Source organism: Lepidochelys olivacea (genome assembly GCF_965140295.1).
Source record: "Lepidochelys olivacea isolate rLepOli2 genome assembly, chromosome: 10".
Lineage (NCBI taxonomy): Eukaryota > Metazoa > Chordata > Testudines > Cheloniidae > Lepidochelys > Lepidochelys olivacea.
Genome location: NC_140420.1, coordinates 7,370,441 through 7,397,822, shown reverse-complemented (window position 1 = coordinate 7,397,822; position 27,382 = coordinate 7,370,441). Strand labels below are relative to the sequence as shown.

Genomic DNA, 27,382 nt, shown 5'->3' with positions numbered 1-27,382 from the left:
GGAAGAATAGGAGGACTTGTGGCCCCTTAGAGACTAACACATTTATTTGAGCATAAGCTTTTGTGAGCTACAGCGCTAGGCTGCCCTGGAGTTGTAGGTCACACCTGGCAGCTCTGACCCGATGACTTTGCCTGGCCTTCTCTTCCCAGCCTTGCTCTGTTCTCTAGTGCTTGTCTTTCGGTGTCTCATGGATTGCAGTAATAGTGAAGTAGAGAGCGGGGCCCCAGTGTGCAATCCCGGCCCCAGAGAGCTTGCAGGGTGAGTGGAAAGGGGAAGCCAGCGGAAAGGGGATGACTTGCCCACTGGCACACAGCAGGTCAGTGGCTGAGTTGGGGAATAGAACCCAGGACCCGAATCCCGGTCCGGAGCTCTGTCCACCTCCCATGGGCCTCAGAGCTCTTGCATGTTGTCTGTATGTTTCGCAGGACTCTCAGTTGCCCCATAATGGAAGTAGATCTGGACCTTAGTGGTGAAGATTTTTCCTTGAAAAGCTCATAGTGGGGCTGAAATGGGGATCAAACACCCCTGTCCTGGGGCTCGTCCTGTAGGGTTGTGGGGGTTTTGACCATCTTCTCTTGTGGTGTGTTAATCTGTTCCCAAAGTGAAGCCGTAACTTGCCTAATGAAATAGGGGATGTGAGAAAGCAAGCTCTGGGGACCCACAGACCATGAGGCTTGGCTGCCTAAATGGCCAGGCCACCCGCTCTGTGCTTGGTGGCCCCACACGTCCCATGTCAGGCTCCCACTAGTGCTCCATGTGAATTTAGGCGGCTTTGGAGAGGTGGCTCAAGAACAGCCATAGGTCTAACTGGAGACCGGGATTCAAAGGGGTGTAGTGATGCAGAGGTCTCCCAAACCAGCTAGCTGTGTGTTTTGGGCTTGGGAATGTTACTAGCACTTGAGTCCTGTAGCCAATTTGCTGGCTGTTCCGCTGTTTGCTAAAGCTCCCTCCTTAATATGTGGGTCTCCCCAGTGGGGCTGGGGACAAAGCCCCGAAAGATTCGGGTCTGCCCCCAGAGGAGCAAAATACTGGACGCCCATTGACTTGCCGGTGGGTTTCCACCTGCCTTGAATGAAGGATCTGGAGGGAGTCGCAGTAAACAGCAGCTCAGGAAAGAGGGGAAGCTCCACTCTGCGTGATGCTCCGGAATGTGGGGATGTCTCTAAATGGCCAGGAGCATGGCCAGCTTGGTTGATCTGGGGAGGGCGTGGCCAGCATGATAACTGGCAGGCGTTCAGCACGGGGAGCGCGAGTATGAAGCTGAGCGTGGTCTGAACTGATAGGGACTCCTCTTGTGGTGCTGCATGCTGACAGCTGTAAGCAGATATTGGTTTTATCCATTCCTGTTAGTATAGGAAGGCTTAATGGGCTGCTTGCCCGGAGCTAGCTATAGAATTCCAATGCCAGCAGGCGGCTCACGGAGATGGTATAGATTCACATTTCATAAACAGATGCACAATGGCCATCTCTCGTGCACTGATTATGCTAGCTCTTGTATTTGCAAGGGATTGGATTAGATCTGCCAGGGTCTCTGCCAGATCACCGTGGTCAGGGATGGAATACTAACCAGTTGCTTTAGACGCTGCACTGTCCATGTCAGAAATGGGTCAGCCCAGCCTCTCTGTCTCTGCAGACCTGGGGACAGTTCTGGCTGCTGCTGTAAACCAGTTTGGCCTGGATACCTGTCGCCGGCGCACAGCGACCTCCCTAAAGGGTAGCTTCTGCTACAGAAGCCAGGAAATGCTGTAGGTCAGGGGCAGAGCTGTGGGTCAAATGCAGGGCAGAGCAGTGCACAAGAAGCCATGTGGCCAGTGCAGTTGGTCTCTTGGTATGCTAACTGCCTTCACGTCGAGAGCCTGATCCCGTGGGGTGGGATGGTCTCTCCATCCCCACTGAAGAGCAGGCAAGGGCTCTGTACCTTGCAGGATTGGGATCTGAATTACTCACACGATGGTCTGTGATGTCCTGAACTTTGACCAGTCCTTGCGGATACAGATGTCTGCATTGCCTGTACATGGAGCCCCATTAGTCCCCTCCCCAAGCAGGTTAAGCTACAAACCCTAGGAGGTCACTTCATGGTTAGGGTTTTGAACTGGATGTCACTGGATTAAGGGCTGCAAAATCCTGGCTGAGAGTTACAACCTCCAGGTCTGTCCCCTCACTGAGGCTGTCTCCTTCCTGAGGCTCCTTGCAAGTGCTGGGCTTAAAAAGGGAAGAAGGGCTGTCAGCGGTGGCAAGTTTCTCTCGGGGCTGGGCCCAGAGCATTAGAGAGAGAGGCCTGGACTCATCAATGCTTGCAGACATCTGTAAAGGAATCCAGATGACTCTGAGGCCGAGCTCGGGCACTCATCCTAAACCGCTTGGACAATCAGTGAGTTTATATCATCCCATCCTGCAGCCCTGACATCAGTTTGTGTTTACAGAACCTTTGTATTCATGGTAAGGCTGCAGATGGGAATAATTCCAACTTTGCCCATGGAACAGCTGCACCAGTGCTGACCCCGAAGTGCAGGCAAGGACGTGAACAGGGCTGTGCTGGAAGAGCTACGTGAGGGTTACTCTCACTTGTAATTGAGGCAAATGCCAATTGGCTCAGTTGGAGCAAACCCAGGCGCTGTGCTTCGGAGCTGCATTGGTGTTGCTGACCTCGGGTGCCTGGATTAGGGTTATTGCTAAATGCAAACTAGGCATGGGCACTCTTGCTCTTCTTGTTCTTCTTGCAGCTTTAAAGGGTTGGAAATAGTCGGGTGAAACTTTTCAGTCAAATAGCTTATTTGCCCCCAAACGCTCCAGGCAACTGACACTATTTGTGAATTTGAATAGTTTTGGCTGAATTAAAAAAAAGAAAATCACAACAGTTCATTTTGATACTTTGCCAGCCAAGCGTTTAACTTTTCACTCTGAAACACTGGTATGTAGAAATGGAAGTAGATTGGTTTAATTTTTTTTAAGGGTAGACGTGGTGGCTTTTTTGGGTCAAACAAAACATTTCGCTCAACCCAAACAATGTTTGGTTGCTGAAAAACCCAAACGTTCCAGGCTGGGTTTGACCCAAAGGAAAACTTTGTTCGATTCTGCCACCCGACTGAAAAATCAACTTGCTCATGTCTAGTTGGGAGGCCCAATGCGGCTTTCTCTGTGGAAACCGCAGGGCACGGAGACCTTTGTTCAGTTTGAATAAGGGCTACAAAGATACAGTGGTGTAGGTGCGCTGCTGTGAGGATGCTCTAAGCCAGTGGTCCTCAAAGTTTTGTACTGGTGACCCCTTTCACACAGCAAGCCTCTGACTGCAACCCCCCGCCCCCGTATAAATTAAAAACACTTGTTTATATATTTAACACCATTATCAATACTGGAGGCAAAGCGGGGTTTGGGGTGGAGACTGACTGCTCGCGACCCCGCCATGAAATAACCTCGCGATCCCCTGAGGGGTCCCGACCCCCAGTTTGAGAACCCCTGCTCTAAGCCCACAGGAGAAAGCTCTCCCATCGGCTTAATGTCACCTCTGCAGGAGGCCGAATGCAGCCTGCTCTGCGAAACTACAGGGCAAAGAGACGTTCCTTCACTTTTGAGTAACTTGTCTCCCTCTATCAAGTAAGAGATGAGTACAAATGGATAGTCTGGTTGGGAGCACGTGTGGCTAATAACATGTTATGGCCCCGTCACACGTTGGACGCCAGCCGGCCCTGTCCACGGTGGACGGAATACCACCTAGCTATGACATAACGCCGATCAGTAGATCTCGAGGTGCTTGACGAAGGAAGGTAAGTCTCCTCCCCGTTTCCAGGGGCCTGCTCGCCTTCTGGGATGGCTGGTGGAAGCAGATGGCTAAATATTTCCCAACCCTGGCTGAGGGGGGGCCACTGATGTGGTCCCATTCCACATGCATGCTGAAGTGCTGACTCAACCCATGCTGTGTACAGACAGCTGTAGCGCGGCTGGCCCTGTGTCGTGTGGCCATTTGCCTCGCCCGTGGTATAGGCAGGCCTCTGTAATCGGTGACACGGGGCCTGATCCTGCGGACGATTCTGGTCATAGCACTTACTGCTTGGCTCGTCTCAGGAGGAGCGTCTGCAGGATTGGGGGTGTGATTTTTACCTTGGTATTCAACCAGAGACGTTCAAGGCTGTTGCAAGCTGCAGGGGTGGGGGAGCATGGTGCCGTTCTTGAGTCCCTGGGCGGTTACTCCTGTGCTTGGGCAGTGGTTTTGTCCTGTGCTGGGGAGGCATGGCGAGAGCAAGGTCGCTCTGCGGGCTTGCTGTGGGTGCAGGACTTGTACGTGGCCGGGGTCTCTGTGCTGCAGCAGGAACTTGCTGAGGAGCAGCTCTGAGCTGCGTTCTGATCCGCTGAGCGCTTTGGGATAGGATCGTCCACCTGACTTCTATTAAGACGTTCCCCCCTCCCCACCTTCTCAGCTTGCCTGAAATCTGACTTGTATCTGCTGTAACTAGGCCCAGAGCTTGCGTGCCAGATACAGCTCCTGGGGACGTCGTCTGGCGTGGCCGGGAGGGAGGGGATGTGCTGTAATATGGGCTTGGGTCATAGAGAATAGCTCATTAAGCTGTCGCTCCGACGAGGAGTTTGAAAGCTCTCTGTGGATTTAGTGGCAGAAGGAAGATGTTGGGGAGGGGGCGTGTTAATAGTGGAGGCTTGTAGCAGGATTAATTCACTAACCTTTCACCCTGGAGACCTGTCAGTTAACAAGTAAAATGCGCTGCCTCTGAATCTGATCCCTCGAGGTCACCGACTCTCACGCTCACTGCATAACTCAGGCAGCCCGTGCACGAGACCGGGCACTGGAGTGGCAGGTACCTCTGATAGCCGTTCCGCTGGCACCCACGGCTCCTTGCTGGCACTCGCATGCACCATGCCTACAGCTCTCCTCTTCCTCTCGCTGTCTCCGAGAAGTGCAGAGTTGTCTGACTGCAGACCTACCCTTCCAATACCAGTTGGGGGGTGGGCCCCTGATCCGTGGGGAGAAGAGCATCTCACGGGCAGTGACAGATCCTGGTTCCAGCTGTAGGACCAGTGATCTTCCCAAAGAAGCTGTGTTTCTGCACGGCCCAGTGGCTCAACTCTTTTAGCCTCGTCAAAACACAAGACCGGCTCAGTCCCTTTGGGGTGCTTGACAGCTCCCAGAAATCTGTAACTCACCAGAGCTTGGGCTAAGTAAACTACAGATGCCGACACCTGGGGAGGGAGTTGGTGGCACTGGGTGTCTCAGTGTGTGTGGTATCGGGCGGGGCGGGGGGGTGTTTGTAGATCCTCTAGCTTGTCAGCTCACCTCCCTCCTATCGGACCTATTGATCTGCTTTGGTCCTTCTTGTTGCCCTAGGTCATACTCATGGCCGTGCTCCCACAAAGTCATGAGTGATGTAATCTGACTCCCCAGTGTTGTTCCATCACACCGGGGTGAGAAGCAAGTGACTTGAGCCCTATAGCTATTTTCTGCTATATTTTTGAACCTATATTCAAGATGGCTTAATCAGCAATGGTGCTCCTATAAAGGAGGCCTGACTATGGGGAACTAGCTCTTTATCATGTTAATTGGCAACAGAATGAAAAGGGTCGGCATGACTCTGAGGTGGCCGCTCATCCTGGTGCACTCGCTAGTCTAGAGAATGGTGCGTGGGTTATGGAAGAAGGAATGTCTTGAGGATGGAGTGATGGCCACTTGTAAGCAGGTACTTTAAAGGGATCTGTTGTCAGAACTTCATCTCCGTTCTGGTTCTGAAAAATTGTTAAAAAAACCCCATAAGAATGGCCCTACTGGGTCAGAGCAAGGGTCCATCTAATCCAGTATCCTGTCTTCTGACAGTGACCAATGCCAGGTGCTCCAGGGGAATGAACAGAACAGGTAGTCATCAAGTGATCCATCCCCTGTCACCCATTCCCAGCTTCTGGCAAACAGAGGCTAGGGACACCATTCCTGCCCATCCTGGCTAATAGCCATTGGTGGACTCTCTCCTCCATGATTTTATCTAGTTCTTTTTTGAACCCTATTATGGTCTTGGCCTTCACAACATCCTCTGGTAAGGAGTTCCACAGGTTGACTGTGCATTGTGTGAAGAAATACTTCCTTTTGTTTGTTTTAAACCTGCTGCCTATTAATTTCATTCGGTGACCCCCTAGTTCTTGTGTTATGAGAAGTAGTTACAGTATCTACTTTCTCTACACCAGTCATGATTTTATAGACCTCAATCATATCTCCCCTTAGCTGTCTCTTTTCCAAGGGGAGATATGATTGTTCTGGCCAGTTATGAATTTCTGAAGATCCTCTTTCAAAGTAACCCAGCTCCAAAGCAGCTAGAAATGCAATGCCTCGTTTTCAAGCAGATGGGTAACTCCTGACCAGAAGAATGCACTGCATCTTGTCCAAGTGGGGCCTGGTGATGGCAGCAGCCCTGTGCCAAGACTCTAGTTTGTCAGTTGTTGGCTGTAAAAGCGACCACAAAGAATGGTTCGAGAACAGAACTAGGCAGAGGAACACAAACTGTGGAATGCAACCAGACAAGAGGAAATAGCTCTTTCCCTGAAAGGCTTTGTATGAAACCAGACAAGGGGAATGGGGGAGGCCATGCTAATTACAGGCGTGAGGCCCCCCCCCCCCCGACTCCTGCTGTAATATTTGGAGTAGTTATAATCGGACTCTCCTTGGGTGTCGTGGTGACAAGTACAGTGAGAACTGGATCTGCTTGAGCAGGATGGGCCTGTGAGCTTTGGTAAGCTCTCTCCAGACTTGTCATGGATTGTCCTGGTGCTGCGGTATTCTTCAGATGTGTAAAGTGCTCGAATATTTAGCCCTCCTGATGGTTCTTCCTAAGCTCCCTAGAAAGATGCACAAAGTATTGTACCCTTGGTTCAGTGTTGCGTCCCCTTAGTGGCTCAATGACCAACTAGAGCAGTGTTTCTCAATGACCAGGCTGTGGACCGGAGCTGCTTCCTGAGATCTCCCTGACACCGTTTAGGAAGGCAGCAAACAGGTCCCAGGTATCAAAAAGATTGAGAAAAATGGAACGAGAGGACTGTTTGCAAGCTGGCTGACAGCACAGAAAATCTGACCCGCTGGCCCTCTGACAATGACGAATCCCTGGCCAGATGGGGACAATCCCAACTGCATGCTTGGCCTCGACAAGTTCTTTATTAATTGGAATGTTCATAGTTCCTCCTGGTTGGAGGGCTTCAAAGCACTCTAGCTTCCTCCAGCTGAGGAAACACCATCGCCACTCAGAGGGCCAAACAGGTCTACACACCCTCCTCAGGTCATGTACAGATCTGTGACAGGGCCAGGAATTTAATGTAGCAGCTCTGTCTCCTGCCTTGATGTCTGAGTTCAGTACCAGATGCAGCTGATGTTCCCTCCCTATCATTATTGTTCCTCTGGCTGGAGTGGGGAGTAGCCATCTGAGTGGCTGCCATGAACTCATCTTCCAAACAGGGTGGGCTGGGAATCTGGTGTCTGTAGGAAAATGGGGAAGAGCTAATTAATTAGCTTCTGTAAGGAATTCTGTAGCTGGAAATGAGGCAGCAGGCCCCACCCATTGGCTGCTTCCTGGGTTCCTAGTTATCCCAGGACAGTGATCTGAGATTTGAGTAATTAAACCAGGGTGAGACATGCAGATGTCTGTCAAACAGCCGTGCACCTGCCATACCTAGCTCACTTAATTGGTCTGTGGAAACCCATCCAAAAAGAGCACACCCGTGCAAGGGAAGAGCTCGGAGCAGCTGGAGCGTGAGATAAAAATAAAGTGTGTTTGCTGCTGATGGCTCGTAATAAACCAAATCTTCAGCTCCCAGTGGGAGGCGGTTTGAGAGGTGGGAGCATTGGATTTTGGGAGCTGGGAGAAACATAAAATGAGAGATGGCTAACGTCAATGTGTGTGTGGTAGGGGGCAAGATACTAATCTGCTGCTCGTTGTAGCTCAGAGAAACATAAGGAAGTACTATATGCATCTGCAGTATGTCCTGCTTTAGGTTGAAAGGGAAAGGTTGTCTCCTGGCCCGGCAGGTTGATTGTCTGGGAATACTCTATGGCAGAGGTGGGCAAACTACGGCCAGTGGGCTGGATCTGGCCCTCCAGCCGTTTTAATCTGGCCCTTAAGTTCCTGCTGGGGAGCGGGGTCTGGGGCTGCTCCGCATGGCTTCTGGAAGCAGTGGCATGGCCCCACTCCGGCTCCTACGCATAGGAGCTACCCCTGCAGGTCCCATTGGCCAGGAGCTGCAGGGGCAGTGCCTGCGGACGGGGCAGCGCACAGAGCCGCCTGGCTGCACCTCCGTGTAGGAGCCGGAGAGGGGACGTGCCGCTACTTCTGGGAGCCGCTTGAGGTAAGCACTGCCTGGAGTCTGCACCCCTGACCCATTCCAGTGCCGCAACCCCCTGCCCCAGCCCTGATTCCCTTCCCACCCTCCAAACCCCTCAATCCCAGCCTGGAGCACCCTCCTGCATCCCAGCCCTACCCCAGAGCCTGCACCCCAACTGGAGTCCTAACTCCCCCTGTTCCCCATGCCCCAGCCCTGAGCCCCCTCCTGCCCTCTGAACCCCTCGATCCCAGCATGGAGCACCCTCCTGCACCCCAAACCCCTCATCCCCACCCCGAGCCTGCACTCCCAGGCGGAGCCCTCACCCCCCTTGCACCCCAACCCCAATTTTGTGAGCATTCATGGCCAGCCATACAATTTCTATACCCAGATGTGGCCATCAGGCCAAAAAGTTTGCCCACCCCTGCTCTATGCAGTGATGTATCTTAGGGGCATATATGAGCACCTTGCAGTCTTCTGTGCATCTGTCCTTGCACGTAGGGAAATATTAATGACCATTTTATAGGTAAAAAGAAAAGGACTTGTGGCACCTTAGAGACTAACAAATTTATTTGAGCATGAGCTTTGTTTGTTAGTCTCTAAGGTGCCACAAGTCCTCCTTTTCTTTTTGCGGATACAGACTAATATGGCTGCTCCTCTGAAACCTGTCATTTTATAGGTGGTGCACAGGCTAAGTGACTTGCCCAAGGTTGTACAGGAAGTCTGTAGCAGAGCAAGGAGTTGAACCTGGGTCTTCTGGGGCCTAACCACTGTGTGCCATTCCCCTCCAGGGGAGTTGGAGGTGAAGCCTCTGGTTACAGAGGGAACTGCATACCCATTTTATTTCAGTGGTGATACCAAATCCTTTCTGTCCTGTGTGGGCTCAGGGGATCCCATAGCCCTTGATGTAGGAGAATTGTGAATGTTTCCCTTCCATTCACCCCTTGTGACTGTGCCGTGTCTTGTTGGGAACAATGAATTATTTCCTTGTGCAAGGGACTTGGGAGAGCTGGGTTGAATTTCTTGCACTCATGCTGTCCTATGACCTTGGGCACGTCAACCTCCTCTCTACGCCGCTGTTCCCGACCTAGACGGTGGGTGACGCTTCCCCTGTGAGAAAGGGTGTTGAGGGCTGTAAATGTCACTCGCTACTTATGAGTAGCTCGTTGGTGTCCTACACTGGCTACCTCCAGCCCATGTGTTTGAGCTCCTCTTCTGGCAAAACAGTTGAGTAGTTAAAGACTGTCCTGGCTCAGCCACTTACTCGCTTTGAGACCTTTGGCAAGTCACTTAGCCCGTCTTTGGTGTATCCTCATTTACAGAATGGAGACCCACATCCCAGAGGGGCTGGGGGCGAACTGATAGCTGCAAAGCACTAGAGACCCTTGGATGGAAGGTGCAGAGGGAGTGTGGTTTGTACAGTGCCCTGGGGCTGAATGGCGGGTCTGCTGGCTCTAGTCTAGCTCCAAGGAGCCTGCATTCCAAACCCTTGCTTCATACTCGGTGACTCCTCTGGCTTGCAGGGGATACAACTCCTGTCCCCTTCTTCCTCCCATGGACTGTGTCTTCAGCGTAGGCCAGCACTAGGGACAGTGGGTGCAGTACTGACTCTGAGCACTAGCAGCAGAAACCATGTTAATAGCTGATGCTGCAGAATCTGTTTTCCTTGGTGTCATCCAAGCAGTCACCAGGCCCTGTTCTACTTAGCTTAAGAAATCGGGGTGGCTTGACAGCAGGGAGCCTAGAGCTGTCTGGCTTGGTGATGACAGGCTAACTGTACACATGTGTCCCACAGGAGGAGTAACATTGGCACCCAAGTCTTTCGAAGCTATCTGATTGCTATCTTTTAGGGTGGGAGAGAGGGCACATGTGTCCTACTCCCTGGATCGCCTTTGCCTGACTGCTGTTCACTGGAACTCTCCACTTGAGAATGTGGCAAACTTTAGTGCTGGCCCCAGCCCTGTTCCCAGGAGAATTTTGGCGATATCACGTCCAGTGCATCCTCAAGAGCAAGGTGACAAGGTATCCCTTTGTCCAGGGTGTGAAGCCCCTGCTGGCATACAGACCCAGTCCCCAAACCTGGCCTTCATCGGGCTAGAGCATTAAGTTGTTCCCATGGCATTTCAGTCTTTCCACTAACCTTGTGTGTGGTGCTGTTTCAGAATATCCTGCACGTAAGGAGATCTGTGGGTCTCTAAATGCCAGAATAGGCCCAGCAGCCACTAGCAAATCAGCGGTTTTACGATTCGTACTTACCATGACGAGATCCCGAGTCTGTTCTGTGTTGCTACTTTGCAGAGTAACCATGTGGGGCTGAGATTTCGGGGAACCTAGTTGCTTGTGCTGCAGCTGGTGTCTGTGCAGGGCATGGTCTTCAGAACAAGTGGTGTGTTTAAGATGGGGCTGATCACTGATTTCTCAAGGGTTTTTGCCAAGCCATCCTCTGACAGGTTTCTGGTAAACTTCTCCCACTACCTCTCAAGCTGCCTTGTTATAATCTGATCGTGTATTTAAAAATTTAGTTGTTCTTGGACTGTAAGTTTACCAAAAAAAACGTTTCTGGCCTTTCTTTTGTACAAGAGCATCCTCTAGTCTGGTCCTCATCTAACTCCCCGCTAAGTACTGTTGGAGAAAATACTTTTGCTTTAAAAGGGGCACTTGGCTGCTGTGGGTGACAGATGTTCCACGAGGAAGCAGGCGATTAAGATCTGCTAAGTGAACGCAAGAGTTGAGTCTGTGTGTGGAAGGTGCAGTTGGGAAGATCCTACAGGCCATATGGTGGTGGTATGGCTATGTCTACGCTACAAACTATGTCAGCAAAACGTATGTCACTCAGGGGTGTGACTATGCCACCACCCCCGAGCGATGTAAGTTCCACCGACATAAGCGTTCGTGTGCATGGCACCATGTCGGTGGGACAGCGTCTGCCACTTGCGAAGGTGGGTTTTTTATGCCCACAGGAGAGCTCTCTCCCATCGGCATAGAGCGTCTTCACCAGACGCACCGCAGTGGCATAGCTGGCTGCAGTGTCACTGTACGTAGAGGCATGGCCTTAGTCCTAGAGACAGTTGCGAAGCACTGGGGAGAGCCTTCTGTGTGAGGTGCCTTGGAAATGCCAAGTATTAAATGCCCCTGCTTGGTGAGATGGGTCCTGCCCGTGAGCATTAGGGAAAGGGGTGCTGGAGGCAGAATGAGCTTCCTTCACTCGGGGTAGGAGGAATTAACCGGTCTGTATGCTGCGCCTGTAATAGGGTCTCTTGCTGACATCGCTTCCTGGATAACTTGTCCGTTATGAACACTTTTGATGCAAAAACATCCTCTGTTTCTCTGAGTTGGCAGGTGACTGAAGTTCATCCAATAATCTAGATCCAGTTGCTAAGAGGAGTCCTCCCTTTAGCCAGCCCTTATGCTGGGCTGTCCCCTAGCTCTGGTTGCGGGTACCTAGTAGAAGGCCCATATCCCACTGCCCACCTCTGCTTGGCTGCAGGGGACTCCATTCTGTGGGTAAGGAATATATTCCCTGGGTGGTCGCGTTCAGAGCTGCACACGGATTGCCAAGTGGCTGTGAGGGGAAGCGGGGAGTGTTTGCTGAGTGAGATCTAAGATTCATTCTCTTCCTGTACTGTGCTCAGATTGACCCTGACACTTGAGAGATATAGCTGGAATTCGGATGCTTGCATGTTGGTCCTGAAAAAAACAAAACAAAAACCCAGTCCTTGGATGGAGCGCTGCTGGGACTGCTCAGGGGAGGTGGGAGGGAGCGGTTGCTCCAGGCGGCTCTTCCAGCCAAGCCTGATTAGTCTTTTCTCTTCTTCCTCCCTTCCACTTCTCCTAAAACCATGGCCTTCCAGGAGGCCGCTGGGGTGGGAGCGACGCGAAGGGAGGCTGCACCTGCACTGTGTGGGCTGCGTCGACTCTTATTAACCTTCCTGAAAGGAAGCTGTGGCCAGCAATAGAAGACTGCCAGCTGTCTAAGGAGTGGTGCTGTCTATCCAGTGCTGGGAATCCCCGCTGCAAAGATCAGGCTGGGGCCGGAGCCGCGGCGAATCCAGCGCTGCCTCCCGGTTACAGCGCATGCAGGCCGTTCAAAAGGCCTCGATGAAGTCAGTGGGACGCACAGTGATTAGCGCCCCCCCCCCACCACCACCAGGGACGTCCCGGGACTCGGTAGCTGCAAGGAGTCTTGAGCCGTGGCTCTTAAATTTGGCTGCCGGTTACAAGCTGTGGGGAGATTGGACCTACTGTCTCCCTGTCATGGTCCTGCCAGTCTTTGTCTGGGGCAAGGCCTGCTTCCCACGTTCTGGACCCTGTCAAGCCCAGTGGGCCCTGATCCTTGGCTGAGCCCTGTAGGGGTCGTCACAACACAGGTCCCTCTCTGAGGAGTGGGGAAGGCGACATCTGGCCGTTTTCAGACAATGCCACGGCTCAGGCTTGGCCAAGGGCTCGGAATGTTAGGTGAGGCTGTAGCCCATGTGGCCCTTGCCCAGCCCACCGGGGCAATGGGGCAACAGAACTGCCTGGCGCCGCTGCCATACCCTAGTAAAAAGACTTTCAGGCAGGTGCTCAAGGGGGAGTCGGTCTCCGAGCAGCAAGTGAGCGTGAGGCCCTCCCCCTTCTCCCCAGCATTGCAGGGAAGGGTGGCACGTAAATTGCGAGATCTTCGTGGGCCCCGTAAATAGGGATGCCACGGAATGTCTTTTGTGCGCGCGCTGTCCAAGCCCGTGGAGGCAGCTCCGGGCGAAGGCTTTGGGATGGGCCCTGAGCCGCCACCGTCTCCGTGGGCTCATAGCGAGTCAGTCTCGCACCGCTGAACTCAGTGGCGTGTGACGCTGTCCCGTTTCTTCGTCTTCCTCCTAGACTGTGGAACATGGGTTCCCCAACCAGCCGAGCTCTCTGGCCTACGACCCCAAGCTGCGAATTATGGCCGTTGGCACCAAATCGGGAGCTGTGAAAATGTATCCTTTCTGGGCCTCTCTCTCGTGGGACTCTCTGGAGAAGGGCGGAAGGTAAGGTCGCCTCCTGCCAGCTGGGGGGCAAACTTGCTGTAGCTCGTGGGCCACCATCCAGCTACGCACGGGCCTGATATGGCTGCTGCACATGGCTCCGGGGTTGTGTTGGTCTCATTCAAACTCTTTGGCTAATTGTGGACACTGGCTTGGTCTGCTCTGTTCCCCTTGGTAGGTGCTAACTAAGCATTTCATATGGTGTCTCAAAATACCTTGCCGGCCAAGCAGCTGGGACCTGGGGGGCGGTGATCCAGCCTTGGCGCAGATAGAAGCATTTCTTACGGGCTTGGGAAGGTGTTGGGACCATTCTACGCTTGGGCTGTATTTCAGCCCAGCCCACTGCGGTTCCAGGATCAGTATGGCAGCTGATCTCGTCACAGTAGCTCATCTGCAGCTTTGAAAACTGGAATCTCTGGCTGAAAGCCTGTTGTGTTGGTTGGGACAGCGTGGTTTCTTGTCCCATGAAATAGCTTCGAGTAGCGTGAGCTTCCCAGCGGATGTCCTGGGGCTCGGCCCCTGGCTGACTGCATTGTCCAGAGGAGAGTGAAAAGTCAGGCTTATGGCACAGAACTTTCAGTTACTTTTCTTGTCTCTGCAAAATCTCACAGCCATGATTGCAACCAAGCTTAAGGCCTGGATTAACTGCTTCCCTTCTGTGCCCGCCCAGGGCCGAAGGCTGCAGAGCATGTAGTTCTGAAGGACTCTGCATAGCCCTCCTGGAAGCATGGCTAGGCTGTGTCTTGAGCATTGTAACCCACTGCGAATGGGTGTGTTCTTGCTGTACATGTGAGTTTGCTACTACCTGGCTTCTTGTGGGTGTGGGTTGTTTATACATATCTAAAACTTGGAAAACATGGGTGCTGTTCTGTTCCCACCTTTTTTGGCAGGTGAGCGTGGAGGGGATGGGGATGGAGCAGAGTGGCTCGAGGTGGGTGGGAGGACAGCCAGTATCTGGGTAAGGCATATGTGTGGAGAGGGTGTAGATCTTAACCTACTACCTCTCCAGCTGTCTACATTGGAGATAGTGGTTGGAGCACAGAACTGGAGCCCAGGACCTCCTAGCTCTGACAGATCCCTTCATTCATGGGTCCTCGCTTGTGCCTCTAGTTTCCCCATCTGTTAAACAGGGATGATGGTGTTTACCTCCTTCCCAGGGGTGTTGTTCCATAAGGGTTAGTCACCACACCTTGGGGATGGGAAGTGAAGTCATGGCTGCATGGGCCAAGTTTGAGGTTGGGGTGGGGAAGGCTGCTTGTGCTCCAGAGAGGGTGCGTGGGTGGGAGCGCCTGCCCTCTCCCTGCATGGGTGTTGCTGAAAATAGGTCTTGCCAAGATTCCAGCCTCTGCAATCAGCTGCCTGTGCGGAGCAGTGACTCAGAGTTGATCCTCCAGCTCTCAGCAGGAGCATAGCTTTTTCCTCATCTAGCAGGGTGGGTGATGTTTCCGACTCAGTGCATCGCAACTGGCCCTCTGATAAATAGCCCAGTGGCCGCATATGGGCCTTGGCTTGGCAAAGTGGTTCTAGAAACGAGTTTGTGGGTAGGGGCAGACGTGGAGGCAGTGACCAAAAGGCAGCCTCGCATCTGATACCAGTGAGCCGAGCCTCGCCTCACCCGAGCTGTGCCATGCTGTCCTCTCCTCCTGCTAGGCTAGCGCATCTGCCTACAAATGTGGTGGAAGTGGCTTTCCCACCATGCTGCTACTTTCTGCCTTTAATGGACGGGGTAAAACAGTGTCCCTGTGAGCCAAAGGGGCAGCTTCGCTCTTGGATCTCCTTCAAGCGTGGCAAACCAAACGCCTCTCTGCGGCCCCTCACTTCAAGCACAAGCCTGCTCCATTAGCATGACCTGGTTATAGCTTGTCCTGGGCATCAGGGATCTCTTCATGGAGAGCCAAATCCAGTGCCAAGATGGATCTCTGCAGCAGCTGGGCTGTCTGACTCTGTGTGAGTGTGTGTTGGACGGCCGAGTAGAGGATAAATCCAACTCCTCGTTTCCAAAGGGTGGGGAAGGAAACAGCTGAACTTGCTCAATCTTCAAAAAATACGGAATGTGAGTTATGAAGGGGGGAGTCCTCCGCTCCTAGTAGACATGGTGTCATAGCTCACCATGGAGCGGTGCCCCGGGGAAACTGACATTCCCGGATCCTGCTGGTGGCTTGCAATAGGGAGAGCGTACATGCTCGCGCTCCTCCTCTGCTGGAGGCTTCCTCGCCGCTTGCCTCCAGCTCTCTTCGCGCTGCCGTGATACCATTCATTTCCTCTTGCCAATGGCAAGTCGGGATTGAGCAGTGATGCAGGCTGGGGAGAAGGAGCAGATGTGTGTGTTTCTTCCTCCTCCTCCTTCCTCCAACAAACCTTCAGCCTAGGGGTTTATTTAAGGAACACAAACTGCAGGCTGAGGATGGCAAATTGCAGAGGTGGCTGGGGAGAGCAGGGCTGGTGGACACACACTGGGCCAGCTGCTGTCTGGGGTGCCAGGTGTTTGGTGTTTAAAGCTCCTTGACTGGTGGTTGCCTTTTTTGTTCTTCCACCTCTGCAAACAATCAGTGAGGAACGTAAGCCTTGAATGGGGACCCTAGCCCGCCAAGTGGGCCTACTAGAAGCTGTAGGGGTCCCTCCCCCCTGATCAAATAGGGCAGAGTTATTAGACAGCAAGATCTGGTGGATAAGGTACTGAGCTGGAGCTCTGGGTTCTACATAGATTGGCAGGACTTTGGGGCAGGAACTGTGGGGGTTTTTTTGTTCTGTTTGTACAGGGCCTAGGACAGTGGGGTGCTGACCCATGGCGGTCTCATAAATGCTACACTGATACAAATAATAAATGTGTCCATGCATGGAACGTACGAGTATATGTCCAATTAGGAGCTGGATTTCTCTCTGCAGTTTAAGCTGGACGTACATGTATTTTTTCAATCAGTTAAATGCTGAGGCCCGCTCGGGCTCGGACAACATTTCTTAGCAAATAAGCTGTTTTGGTTTGTTTTTTTTCTCCAGTGCAGAGAAAAGACTCCTCTCTAGAGGCAAGACATGGGCCCAAACCCCAGGCTTAGAAATGGGGTGTCTGCATGCGGTCTACCAGCGCATCTCGGCGAGATGCCGCTCTGCGTTTGTTTTTATTACTGTTGTCTGGGAGCCCCAGTAATGGACCAGTATGCCCTGGACAGCAGCCTAGTGACTTGGGCTGGCGTTTTCAGGGAATCAGGACGCAGCCTTATAGGGAACCCTTTGGGAAAGGAGCCTCGGAGCTGGGAAAGGAGCCTCGGAGCTGGGAAAGGCCAACTGGCTGCCCCTGAATCGAGCATCTGTCTTGAGCTGTGGTGGGCGGGAGGAGCTGCCCCATTGTATCCAGGGCATCCTTAACCAATCTGCTCCACGTAGCCAAAGGCACTCAGAGGAGAGGGGAGCTGGCAAGTTCTGCGAGGCCTGGCAGAGAGCGTCCTTTGTTGCTAGCTGTGTGGGGAGACTTCAGAGGGCTCGCTGGCTGCAGGCCAGGAATCAATTTGTCCCAGGGGTTTTGAGGCCCTGTTCTCCGGGCTCCGCTCCGCAGGAATGCGAGGGGGCGTTTGTCGGAAATCAGTCGGACGTGCCGGACAGGGCGAGGTGCAGAGCTGGCCCTGTCCTGGCTGTAGAATCTCCTCCCAGCGTCGCTGCTGGTGGCTGTGTCCATGGGGCCGCTCTGCACGGGGTGGGGGGGAGGAAATCGAAGAGCCAGGCGCTGTGTGCGCACCCGAGAGGGGCTCCCTTTATTCAGCGTCCTAGCACAAAGCTGGCATTTTTTTCCATTGTTCACCAGGTCTGAATGCCGGCCCAGCTGCGATGTCACTGGCCACGCAGCCCAGAAGATGGCTCTGTTTGTCCCCGCAGCGGAGAGCTTAGTTGACAGGCACAACAGACTCTGTGTGTGTGTTGGCACCAATCTGCTGCCCTGGCAACTCCCTCCCCCATCCCATGCCCCAGTTATACAAAACTGACCTAGGAGCACAGATGCTTGTACAGGTAGAGTTTAGCTCTGTAGAAACTCCTCTGGCCTGGCCTGAGTTGTTCCTTACTTGATGGGGGAATAAAACGTTCCCTTCCTCAGGAGTTGTACTTGGGCTGGTCCACGTTAACCATACGTGTACTGGTGGCAGTTGCCCGACTGGCATGCAAATAGCCATCGGGATGGTAAGCGCCTTGGGGCAGGGACCGTCTCTGTTCTGTGCCGTGCACCCCTGTGGGGTGATGCACAGTAACAGTGCCTTTTCCTCTCGCTCCATCCTGGTTATGATAGCAGCGTAGAAGCGCCTCTCTTCACTGCCTGAGGAAAGCCAGTGTTGCCAGGTCATGTAGCCTGTATCTGAAGCTATTGCTTTTGACGGGGCTGGCTAGAGCTGCTTTAGCATCGGCTGGGTGGATTGTACCCAGCAAGGAATAGCCTCAGTTGGGTAAGACTGAACCAGTGGCAGTGGATAACTTAGACAAAGTGAGTGGCTTCCCGTTCCCCTTTCTCCCGATCTCCAAGCCCACTTCTCCACGGGAGCAAGAGCTCGGTCCGGGAGGGTCAGCACCTGCTAGCTCAGAGCCACTGGCGGAAGCAGGATCCTAACTAACAGGTTGCACTGTCTGTTTCCTTCCCTTTTGTTTTAAACCTGCTGCTTATCAATTGAATTGGGACCCCTGCTTCCCGTGTCATGTGAAGGGGAAGATAATGCTTCCCTGTTTGCTTTCTCCACCCCAGTCATGATTTTATAGACCCCTATCTCAGCCCCTTCCCCCCTCCTCCCCACAGTTGTCTGTTCCAAGCTGAATGGTCCCAGGCTCTTCAGTCTCTCCTTCTATGGAAGCTGTTCCATCCCCCTGATCGTTTTTGTTGCCCTTCTCTGTCCCTTTTCCAGTTGTGAGGGGGCGACCAGGTCTGCCTGCAGTATTCAAAGCATCAGTGTCCCATGGATTTATACAGTGGCATTTTATGTACTAGTTTGTCTGTCCCTTTCTTAATGGTTCCGAACATCCCGTTCCCTTTTTTGACTGCCGCTGCATACTGAGCAGACGTTTTCAGAGAACTCTCCACCATGACTCAAAGATCTTTCTTGTGTGGTAACAGCTGACTTGGACCCCATCATTTTGTATGTATAGTTTTGGAAAAAAATAATCCCATGTGTATTACTTTGCAATTAGCAACAGTCAATTTCGTCTGCCATTTTGTTGCCCACTTTTGAGAGAGCCCTTTCATAACTCCTAGCAGTCAGCTTTGGACTTACAAAATTACTCAAGATAGTTATCATCTGCAAATGTTACCACCTCACTGTCTACGCCTCTTTCCAGATCATTTATGAATCTGTTGACCACCACTGGTCCCAGTTCAGATCCTTGGGGGATGCAGCTATTTACCTCTCTCCACTGTGAAAACTGACCATTTATTCCTACCCTTTTTTCCTATCTTTTAACCAGTTACTGATCCATAAGGGGGCCTTCACTCATATCCCATGACTGCTTACTTTTTGTTTAAGAGTCTTTGGTGGAGGACCTTGTCAAAGGCTTTCTGAAAGTCCAGGTACATCATATCCACTGGATCCCCCTTGTCCACATGTTTGACCCCATCAAAGAATTCTAATAGATTGGTGAGGCATGATTTCCCTTTACAAAAACTCTTGACTCTTGTCCAACAAATTGTGGTTATCTTACGTCTGATAATTCTGTCCTTTATTATAGTTTCAGTCAATTTCTTAGTACCAATAGGTTTACTGGCTTGTAATTGCCTTTTTTTTTTTTCTTAAATCTGCATTACGTTTGCTGTCCTGCAGTTATCTGGTACAGAGGCTGATTTAAGCAATAGGTTACATACCACAGTTAGTAGTTCTTCAATTTCATATTTGAGTGCCTTCAGAACTGTCGGGTGAATCCCATCTGGTCCTGGTGACTTGTTGCTGTTTAATTGGCCGATTTGGTTCCAAAACCATCTGTTCCTCCTGGGTCTGCCAAAGCAGTGAGCTGCGTATGCTGAAATGCAGGGGTCTGGTTTTCACTTGGACTGGCTCCCTAGGAGACTTGGGTTCCGGATTCCCCTCCTCCCACAGCAACTCCGCTTTAGAAAGCGGCAGCCCCCCTGCCACAGACTCCTCCAAGGGCTTGTTCTACATCAGGGGTTGGCAACCTTCGGCCTGCCAGGGTAATCCGCTGGCGGGCCACAGGACATTTTGTTTACGTTGGACAGTCCGCAGGCGCAGCTCCCAGTGGCCGGGAATGGCGAACTGCGGCCACTGGGAGCTTCGGGGGGCTGTGCCTGCTGACGGTCCAACGTAAACAAAAAGTCTCGCGGCCCGCCAGCGGATTACCCTGACGGGCCATGTGCCGAAGGCTGCCAGCCCCTGTTCTACATCTTCCAGCAGGGTTCCAGTGAAGGGCTGGAACTGGGCAAGCTAATTGCATCCCAGTGCTTGTTGGAGAGGCCATAGATTGTCTAGCTCCTTAATTTGCCTGCTGAATAAACTCTGGTGGCTGTTGCATGTGAAAGGAGCAAACTGTAGTTGGGGTGTGCTGCCTCGGCCATGTGACTTTAATTCTCTAGCACACTGACTTTCAGCCTGTGGTCTGTGGATCCCTGGGAGGTCTGCAGACTGCCTAAGGTTCCCAAAGGGGTCCATGCCTCCATTTGAAAATGTTTAGGGGTTTGCAAATGAAAAGATTGAAAACCACTGATTTAGCAAAATCTTGTGCAGCTGAAGCCCTGCACGCTGCTGTGAAAATTTACGCCTTCGTGGCCAGACAACTTTGCCTCAAAATAGGCTGTGATCTGTAGGATTCTCTATAGACAAGTTCAGATCAACAGTGTGGGGATATCTACTGACAACAGACAATGGTACAGTACGGCTTCTGTCAGTTACTAAACACACAGTCCTTCCCCTGGATGACTGTTAAGCTCCTTCTGCAGAGAGAGGCAACGAAGTCTCCCCCGGTCGCGGTTGGGGAATGGGTGTTTGGATCAACGTTTCATCGCTGGCATCCAGGGATTGAAGGCACTAGGGCTAAGTGTTCTGCCCAAGGCCGTGCAGCAGTGACTTCAGCACTCGGAGAGAAAGCCCTCTATGGGGGTCCTATGGATGACTCTCCAACTCTACGTGGAGACAGAGATAGGTTAAATCAGCCTCTTCCTATTGGGGCCTGGGCAAGGCTGGTTTCTACCCCCAGTGGCTTGAGGTGTTGTCAGGAGGCTGCTAAATTCCAGTGAATCTGGATATCCATCTGAACCTTGTATAGAGCTGCCGTGGGCAATTAAGGAAGCCTGTCATTCCAGTGCACAAGGGCATTTCCCTTCTCCAGGGGCGGTTTACAGAAGACGGCTCTCCTTCTGGGACTGCAGTGGTGTAGATAGAGGTTCTGGAGGACTTCTTAGCCTTGTGTAGCCAAGTGAACAATGCAGCTGTGTCCATCGGCACAGGGAGGTTAGACTTTAGTCGCCTCAGTCAGCGGTACCTGTTAGTGACCTGTCCAAGCCTGCTTGTGAGGACAGAAGCAGACCTTTGATGGATGCCCTCATCTCTGGCTGCCTCCTGATCTGGTGACACACCACGGCTGTCCTGTAGCTGAGGGCTAAACCTATGTCAGGTGCTCCAAATGGCTCACTAGCAGTAACTAGTGGAATGGCAAACACTGGCCCTTGTCACAGGTCTGGTGTTAACCCCTCATAACCCTGACTGGTGGGGGAGGGAGGAGGAATGACATCTTTTTTCCCAGCTCTTCTGGGTATCGTACGCCTATTGCACCCTGTTACCGGAGATCACACCTGGGCTTGTCTGGGAGGCTCAGCTCACTGGCTGGCATCTTACTGCTAATTCAGCTTCAGTGGATAAATATTATTGTTGAAAGCAGGTGTCGCTGGCTTGGTCCAGCAAGAATACTTGGCACTTGCTGAATAGTCCTGATCTGAGGTGGTCCCTAGGCATCCTGGTTATCTGTCAGAACCCCCTATATTTGAGTGCAGGTTTTCTCTACGGTAGCATGTAACTTAACTTCTCCACTGTCCGTACCAGTGTAGAAAGGGCGCTGGTGGTCGTACCCACTATGGCTCAACTTACCCAGGGCATAGGGAGGCTCGCTCTTGAGCTGCTGCCACTGAAGCTGCCGGAGGAAAAATGAAATGGTGGGTGAATGCAGGAGGGGGGAAGCTAGTGCAAACCCTCGCAGTGTAAAAAGGGCCGCTCTGGGGGTGTGGTTTCAGCACTTCACACAGCTCTGGAGAATTAGCAGCAGCGTGGCAGGCGGCTCTCACACTGTTTTGAGCTTGTCTTTAAACTCCTACAACTGGCTCCAGGGTTGCTGTGAAATGTAGAACAGTAGCTGCGCAAACCACGGCGTGATGCAAACGAGCACTGCTGTGGGTAATGTTGACCCTGGGGGGAAGGGAGGAGAGCTAATAGCTCACCTCTTCGTGTACACGGATCTGTGGGGCACTTGTGCATGGTGAATTCAAAGGATCTACCCCAGGAATGTTAAAAGCTTTAAATTCCCTGTATTACTGCTTAGCTATAGTACTGAGTGGGTCTTTTTTTAGGCATTGCTATTGTTAACTCTTCACTCCCCCCCCCACCAGACATTACAGTACTGGCAGGATGCGTGTGTGCCTACCCTTGACAAAAGAGAATACTGAACACGGAAACTTTCCCCAGACACAATTACCATGAAAAGTGTTTTGTGTTTCTGTAGGCCCTGGCCCTGGGCTTTCAGATGAGCCGCTGGAACTGCATATAGGAGTAACAGTGAAACCGACCCGTCTGTTTTACCTACTTAAGCTGGGTGACGTGCAAAAGTAAATGAGACTCTCAATGTGTTTTGGTTTTAAGGTGTGAAAAGCGTGGTGTGTGTGTGTGGTGTTGTGCGGCAGTAGCCAATAAAAAGCTTTCGTTATGCAACGGTCTTCTCTCTGTTGTGCTCGGCCTGGCTTTGGAGGGAGTCTGCAACCCTCCTGCTCCAGCACAATTGTTGCCAGCGTCCATGGTCCGGTGGAATAGAGCTGTGCAGATGGTCAAGTGACAGCTGACTGTTGGCTCACTGCTCTCTAGATGTCTGCAGAAAGAAACTGCAGTCTCCTGTGGAGAAGCTATTATATACCAGATTTGCTCTTAACTGGCCTCGAATAGCTCTTGCTCATTGTAGTCCCCGCTCCATTCTCCTGTGTATCTGAGGGACCTTGATTTTGATCAAACTTTACAAAAGAAACCTAAGACTTAAAACTGGAATGAGGGAGCCAAAGTTCTAAACAAAGCAGGGATGCGCCCGAGAATCTGGAAGCAACATTCAGCCAAACTGGGGGAAGTGCAACTAGTAGCCAGCATGGCGGCTGAAAAGCAAAGCAATCCACCTTGTTTATAATGAGAGCATAAGGCAATCTCCCTGATCGTGTCACTTTTAACGAGCGCTTCGCTTGCGCTCCGGCACAAGTATGTATCTCTTGCCATTGGGGTTCCTGGTGTGGTGTTTTGCCAGTACGCTCCTGTGGGAAGCCTGCACTGATTCTGTACCAGCTCTGTGGATGGAGGGCACTGCTCTCCGGCACTGCTGAGCGAAATCCTTGTGGCCCTAGTTACTGTCCCTGGCTGCGTTGGAAAGTAGGTGCCAAAGGTTCTCTAACGTTCATCCTAGTGGCTGGACAGAATGCTGTCGAGTTCAGACCGCAAATGCTCCTTTAGGTGCTGCTATGGGATTGCTGCCTTTTGAGGATCAAATTACTTCCGGATTTTTATTCCTCTCACATGGTTTCAATTCTGGTCCTGGAACCCTAGCAGCCTTTTCCCTGTAATGTCACCTTCCCAACTAGGGCATTAGTAGTTTCCTGTCTGTGCAGGGAGCTCACCAGTTCCTGCTACAGAAGGCTCTTCGGTGATCCTGAGTGCAGATAGGCTAACTGCCAGCGTGGGACTCATTAAACTCCTCCCATCGGCAGCCTCTAATAGCTGTTGTGGCGTCTATAGGACTTCCAGCTGTGGTAGTCTGGAAGCATCCACTCCAAGCATCCCCTTACTGTAAGGCTGCCTTTGTGGAGTGAGCAGTCTCCCTTGAAGAGATCATGTCTCCTGCTAACGTGCAGGGTCTTTATTGGGGGGGAATTTTTTGTAAGCTTCCAACTGAAACGTAGCTTTTGGTTAACGCTGGTGCACTGCTCGCAGCTCCAGCCAAGATTCATGTAGGAGTCAGCAGGATCTTAACGAGCGCATAGGCAGATTTTTATAATGAGGCTTACGATAACGAGTTTGAGCAGAGGGGCAGTCACCTTGCATCTGGTGCCGTCCTGTTAGAGAGACTGAAAGTGAGATGGTGTATATCGAATTAGCACATAACACAAGTACATTGCCTAAGCCTTTATAAATTACTAGCTTTACAGGCTTCTCTCTGTAAAAGATACAGATGATGTCAAATGCATAATACTTAAGCGTTTGACACACTTGCAGTATAGCAAATTCTCCATTCACTGACTCCCTGAGTTTATCACAGCAGAGGATTTCTTGATAAGTGATAAAATGCCAGATAGTAGATTATGCAAACTGTTGGGTATAAAAAAATAAATAAATAATCCACTGCTTGCATTAGCTTCTCTGTAAATTGTTTTCTGCCAATTGTATTTTCCTGTGTGGTTAGGCATTTGGATGCTGTGAATTGAGCCCCGGAAATGAGGTCAGATAAACAAGTGAGGAAATGCCTTTAGAGAAGGAACACTATCAAACTGCTCAAATAAATTGGTTAGTCTCTAAGGTGCCACAAGTACTCCTGTTCTTTTTGCGAATACAGACTAACATGGCTGCTAACTCTGAAACCTGTCAAACTGAGCTAGTCTTTCCTATGCTGCCTTATCTGTTACTAAAGCACCTTTTAAAACGGCACTGAAAGAGATTGACTTAAGCAGAATGTCTTTTGACATCTTGTTTGTCTGGTATACTGACAATAGACTGGTGGGTTTCACTTTCGAGTTTTCTTGCACTTGCTTCGTGCAGTAGCAGGGTGGATGGAGGAGGGAATACTTGTGTCCAGAACTCTCATTGGAATTTAAATAGAAAGGGTCCAGGACTTTATTTATTTTGCAGCTCCCTCTGACAAGCCTACACTTGAGCTGCAAAATTCCTAATGAAGCCTGCGTGTTTTGGCTTTTATCTTCGGGTTTCTGCACCAGTTGGTTAAAACCTCTCCATACTCCCCATCCTGGAGAGCATGTGCCCGCGTGGCAAATCCAGTTGCCAGGTAGCCTTGCATTTAAAATGTTCCTCCAAGAACAAGACTTTTAAAGCCGTGGCAGGTCTGTTGTGAATTTGCCTTGCTCAGACACTGTAAAATGAACAACATAAGCCTTTTCCTAACAGCTTCTTCCCCTAGCTGAAAGAAAAGGAGGACTTGTGGCACCTTAGAGACTAACCAATTTATTAGAGCATAAGCTTTCGTGAGCTACAGCTCACTTCCTCAGATGCATATGATATGCATCTGAGGAAGTGAGCTGTAGCTCACGAAAGCTTATGCTCTAATAAATTGGTTAGTCTCTAAGGTGCCACAAGTCCTCCTTTTCTTTTTGCGAATACAGACTAACACGGCTGTTACTCTGAAACCTTCCCCTAGCTGAGCAACTCCTCAAACACCCTTCTGCTTGGGGCCTCTGGCAACTGCGTCCCGTCCAGAAACCCGTCCAGTGGGGCTAAGTCTGGCCCTGTGTTGTGGCACCAGTGGGTGACTGCTGGTGATTTATGTAGATGGCATTGCAGGGGTTGCACTAATTTATTGCTGCCTTCCTGATGGAGGGGAGAGACTGAGAGGAGGAAAGAGAAGTTTAATTATGGTGCCTGCTGTTCTTGGAGCCCACAGCCTGGCTTTTCATGGGGCCTGGTCTCTTCCGCGTTGCAGAGATGCTTGCAAAATGCTGCAGAGAGCTGCATCTATTCAGGCTAGTGGCTGGCTGGTTCCCTTTGAGAAGGGCTGTTTCTGTTTAAAACTTTGCAGCCTGCTTTTCAGTTCTGGCTTTTCCACACCTTCCTGACCATAAAGCTTAGTGTGAAGGTGTGGGTTACTTAATATTTCCAAATATTAGAGATGACAATTTCCTAAATTACAATATTGCATCCAACATAGGGAAGTTGTATATTAAACCCTGTCTTGATAGATAAGAGGAACTGATCACGGATCATAGAAGAAAGGGGAAGCTGATAGTAACAAATAGAAATCAGAAGCTAGAAATTGCTTTCCTTATGAATTTTCTACAAAGCGACACGAGAAGAAATCTATGGCCAGCAGAGATAAGGATGGTAAAGAGGAGTTTTTAAAGTATGCTAGCAACAAAAAGAATCCTAACAAAGGTATTGGTCAATTACTAGATGGAAATGGTAGAATCAGCAATAGTGCAGAAAAGGCAGAAGTGTTCAATAAATATTTCTGTTCTGTACTAGGGCGGGGTTGGGGGACAAATGTGGTTGTACCATATAACACTTTCCTTTTGGTGCTGTTAGTACCTCTGGAGGATGTTAAACAGCAGCTACTAAAGATAGACATATTTAAATCACCAGGTCCAGATACCTTTCATCCAAGAGTTTTAAAAGAACTGGCTGAGGAGCTCATTGGACTGTTAATTTTGGGTTTTGTTTTTAATAAGTTTTTGGAAAACGGGAAGTTCCAGGAGAATGGAAGAAAGATAATTTTGTGCCAATATTTAAAAAGGGTAAACAGGATGATCTGGATAATTCTAGGCTTGGCAGTTTGACATGGATCCTGGGCAAGATAAAGGAGTGGTTGATATGGGACTCTGATTGGAGTTAGTTACCCGCCTTTTATTAATAATGTGGATTGATAGGAAATGGCTCCTGTCAACCAAACTTGTAAAAAAGGAATCACGTTTGATTGATAAAGGCAATAGTGTTGCTGTAATATACTTAGAGTTCTGTAAGGCATTTGACTTGGTGTCACATGACATTTTGATTAAAGAATGATATAAAATTAACATGGCACACGTTAAGTGGATTTAAAAACTAGATAACTGGTAGGTGTCAATGTAACTGTAAATGGGGAGTGATCAAGTGGTTGTGTTTCTAGTCGGGTCCTGCAGGCATTGGGGCTTGCTTGGTCCTACTATGTTTAACACCTTTATCAATGACCTGGAAGAAAACAACATAAAATCATCACTCAAGTTCCCAAATCACCCAAAAATTGGGGGAGTGGTAAATGAAGAGGACAAGAAACTGAAACAGAGCAATCTGGATCGTTTGGTAAGCTGAGTGCAAGCAAATAATATGCATTTTAATATGGCCAAAGTTATACATCAAAGAATGCAGGCCATGCTTACAGGATGGTGGGGGAATCTCTCCTGGGAAGCAGGTTTCAGAGTGGTAGCCGTGTTAATTTGTATCAGCAAAAACAACGAGGAGTCCTTGTGGCACCGTAGAGACTAACAAATTTATTTGGGCATAAGCTTTCATGGGCTAGAACCCGCTTCATCAGATCCATGGAGTGAAAAATTCCATGCATCTGATTAAGTGGGTTCTAGCCCATGAAAGCTTATGCCCAAATAAATTTGTTAGTCTCTAAGGTGTTACAAGGACTCCTCGTTGTTTTTTCTGGGAAGCAGTGACTCTGCAAAAGACTTGGAGTCATGGTGGATAATCAAATGAACACAGACTCTGTGACACTGGTGAAAAGGGCTAATGCAATCCTTGGATCCATAAACTGAGGAATTGCGAGTAGGGTAGAACGGTTATTTTATCTCTATTTGGCACGGGTGCGACCACTGTTGGAATACCGTGTTCAGATCTGGTGTCCACAATTAATGAAGGATGTTGATAAATTGGAGAGGGTTCAGAAAAGAGCCATGAAAAATGATGCAAGGACTAGAAAAGCATGCCTTATAGTGACAGACTCAAGGAGCTCAATCTATTTAGTTTAACAAAGAGAAGGTTTAAAGGGTGATTTGATTTGTCTATAAGTATCTACATGGGGAACAAATATTTAATAATGGGCTCTTCCATCTAGCAGAGAAAAGTCTATCCTGCTCCAATAGCTGGAAGTTGAAGCTAGACACGTTCAAACTGGAAAGAAGATGTAAAATTTTAACAGTGAGTAATTCATTCTTCGGAGCA

The 27,382-nt window shown here is 50.6% G+C and overlaps 1 protein-coding gene across 1 annotated transcript in view; it reads left to right on the top strand.

The window, feature by feature from the left end:
• LLGL1 (LLGL scribble cell polarity complex component 1) overlaps positions 1-27,382 on the top strand; it is a 72,614-nt gene that overhangs the window by 1,924 nt on the left and 43,308 nt on the right. The window contains exon 2 of the mRNA XM_084641522.1: positions 13,156-13,253. Within this exon, the coding sequence (XP_084497648.1) occupies positions 13,156-13,253 (98 nt within the window). The remainder of the gene's footprint in view (positions 1-13,155; positions 13,254-27,382) is intronic.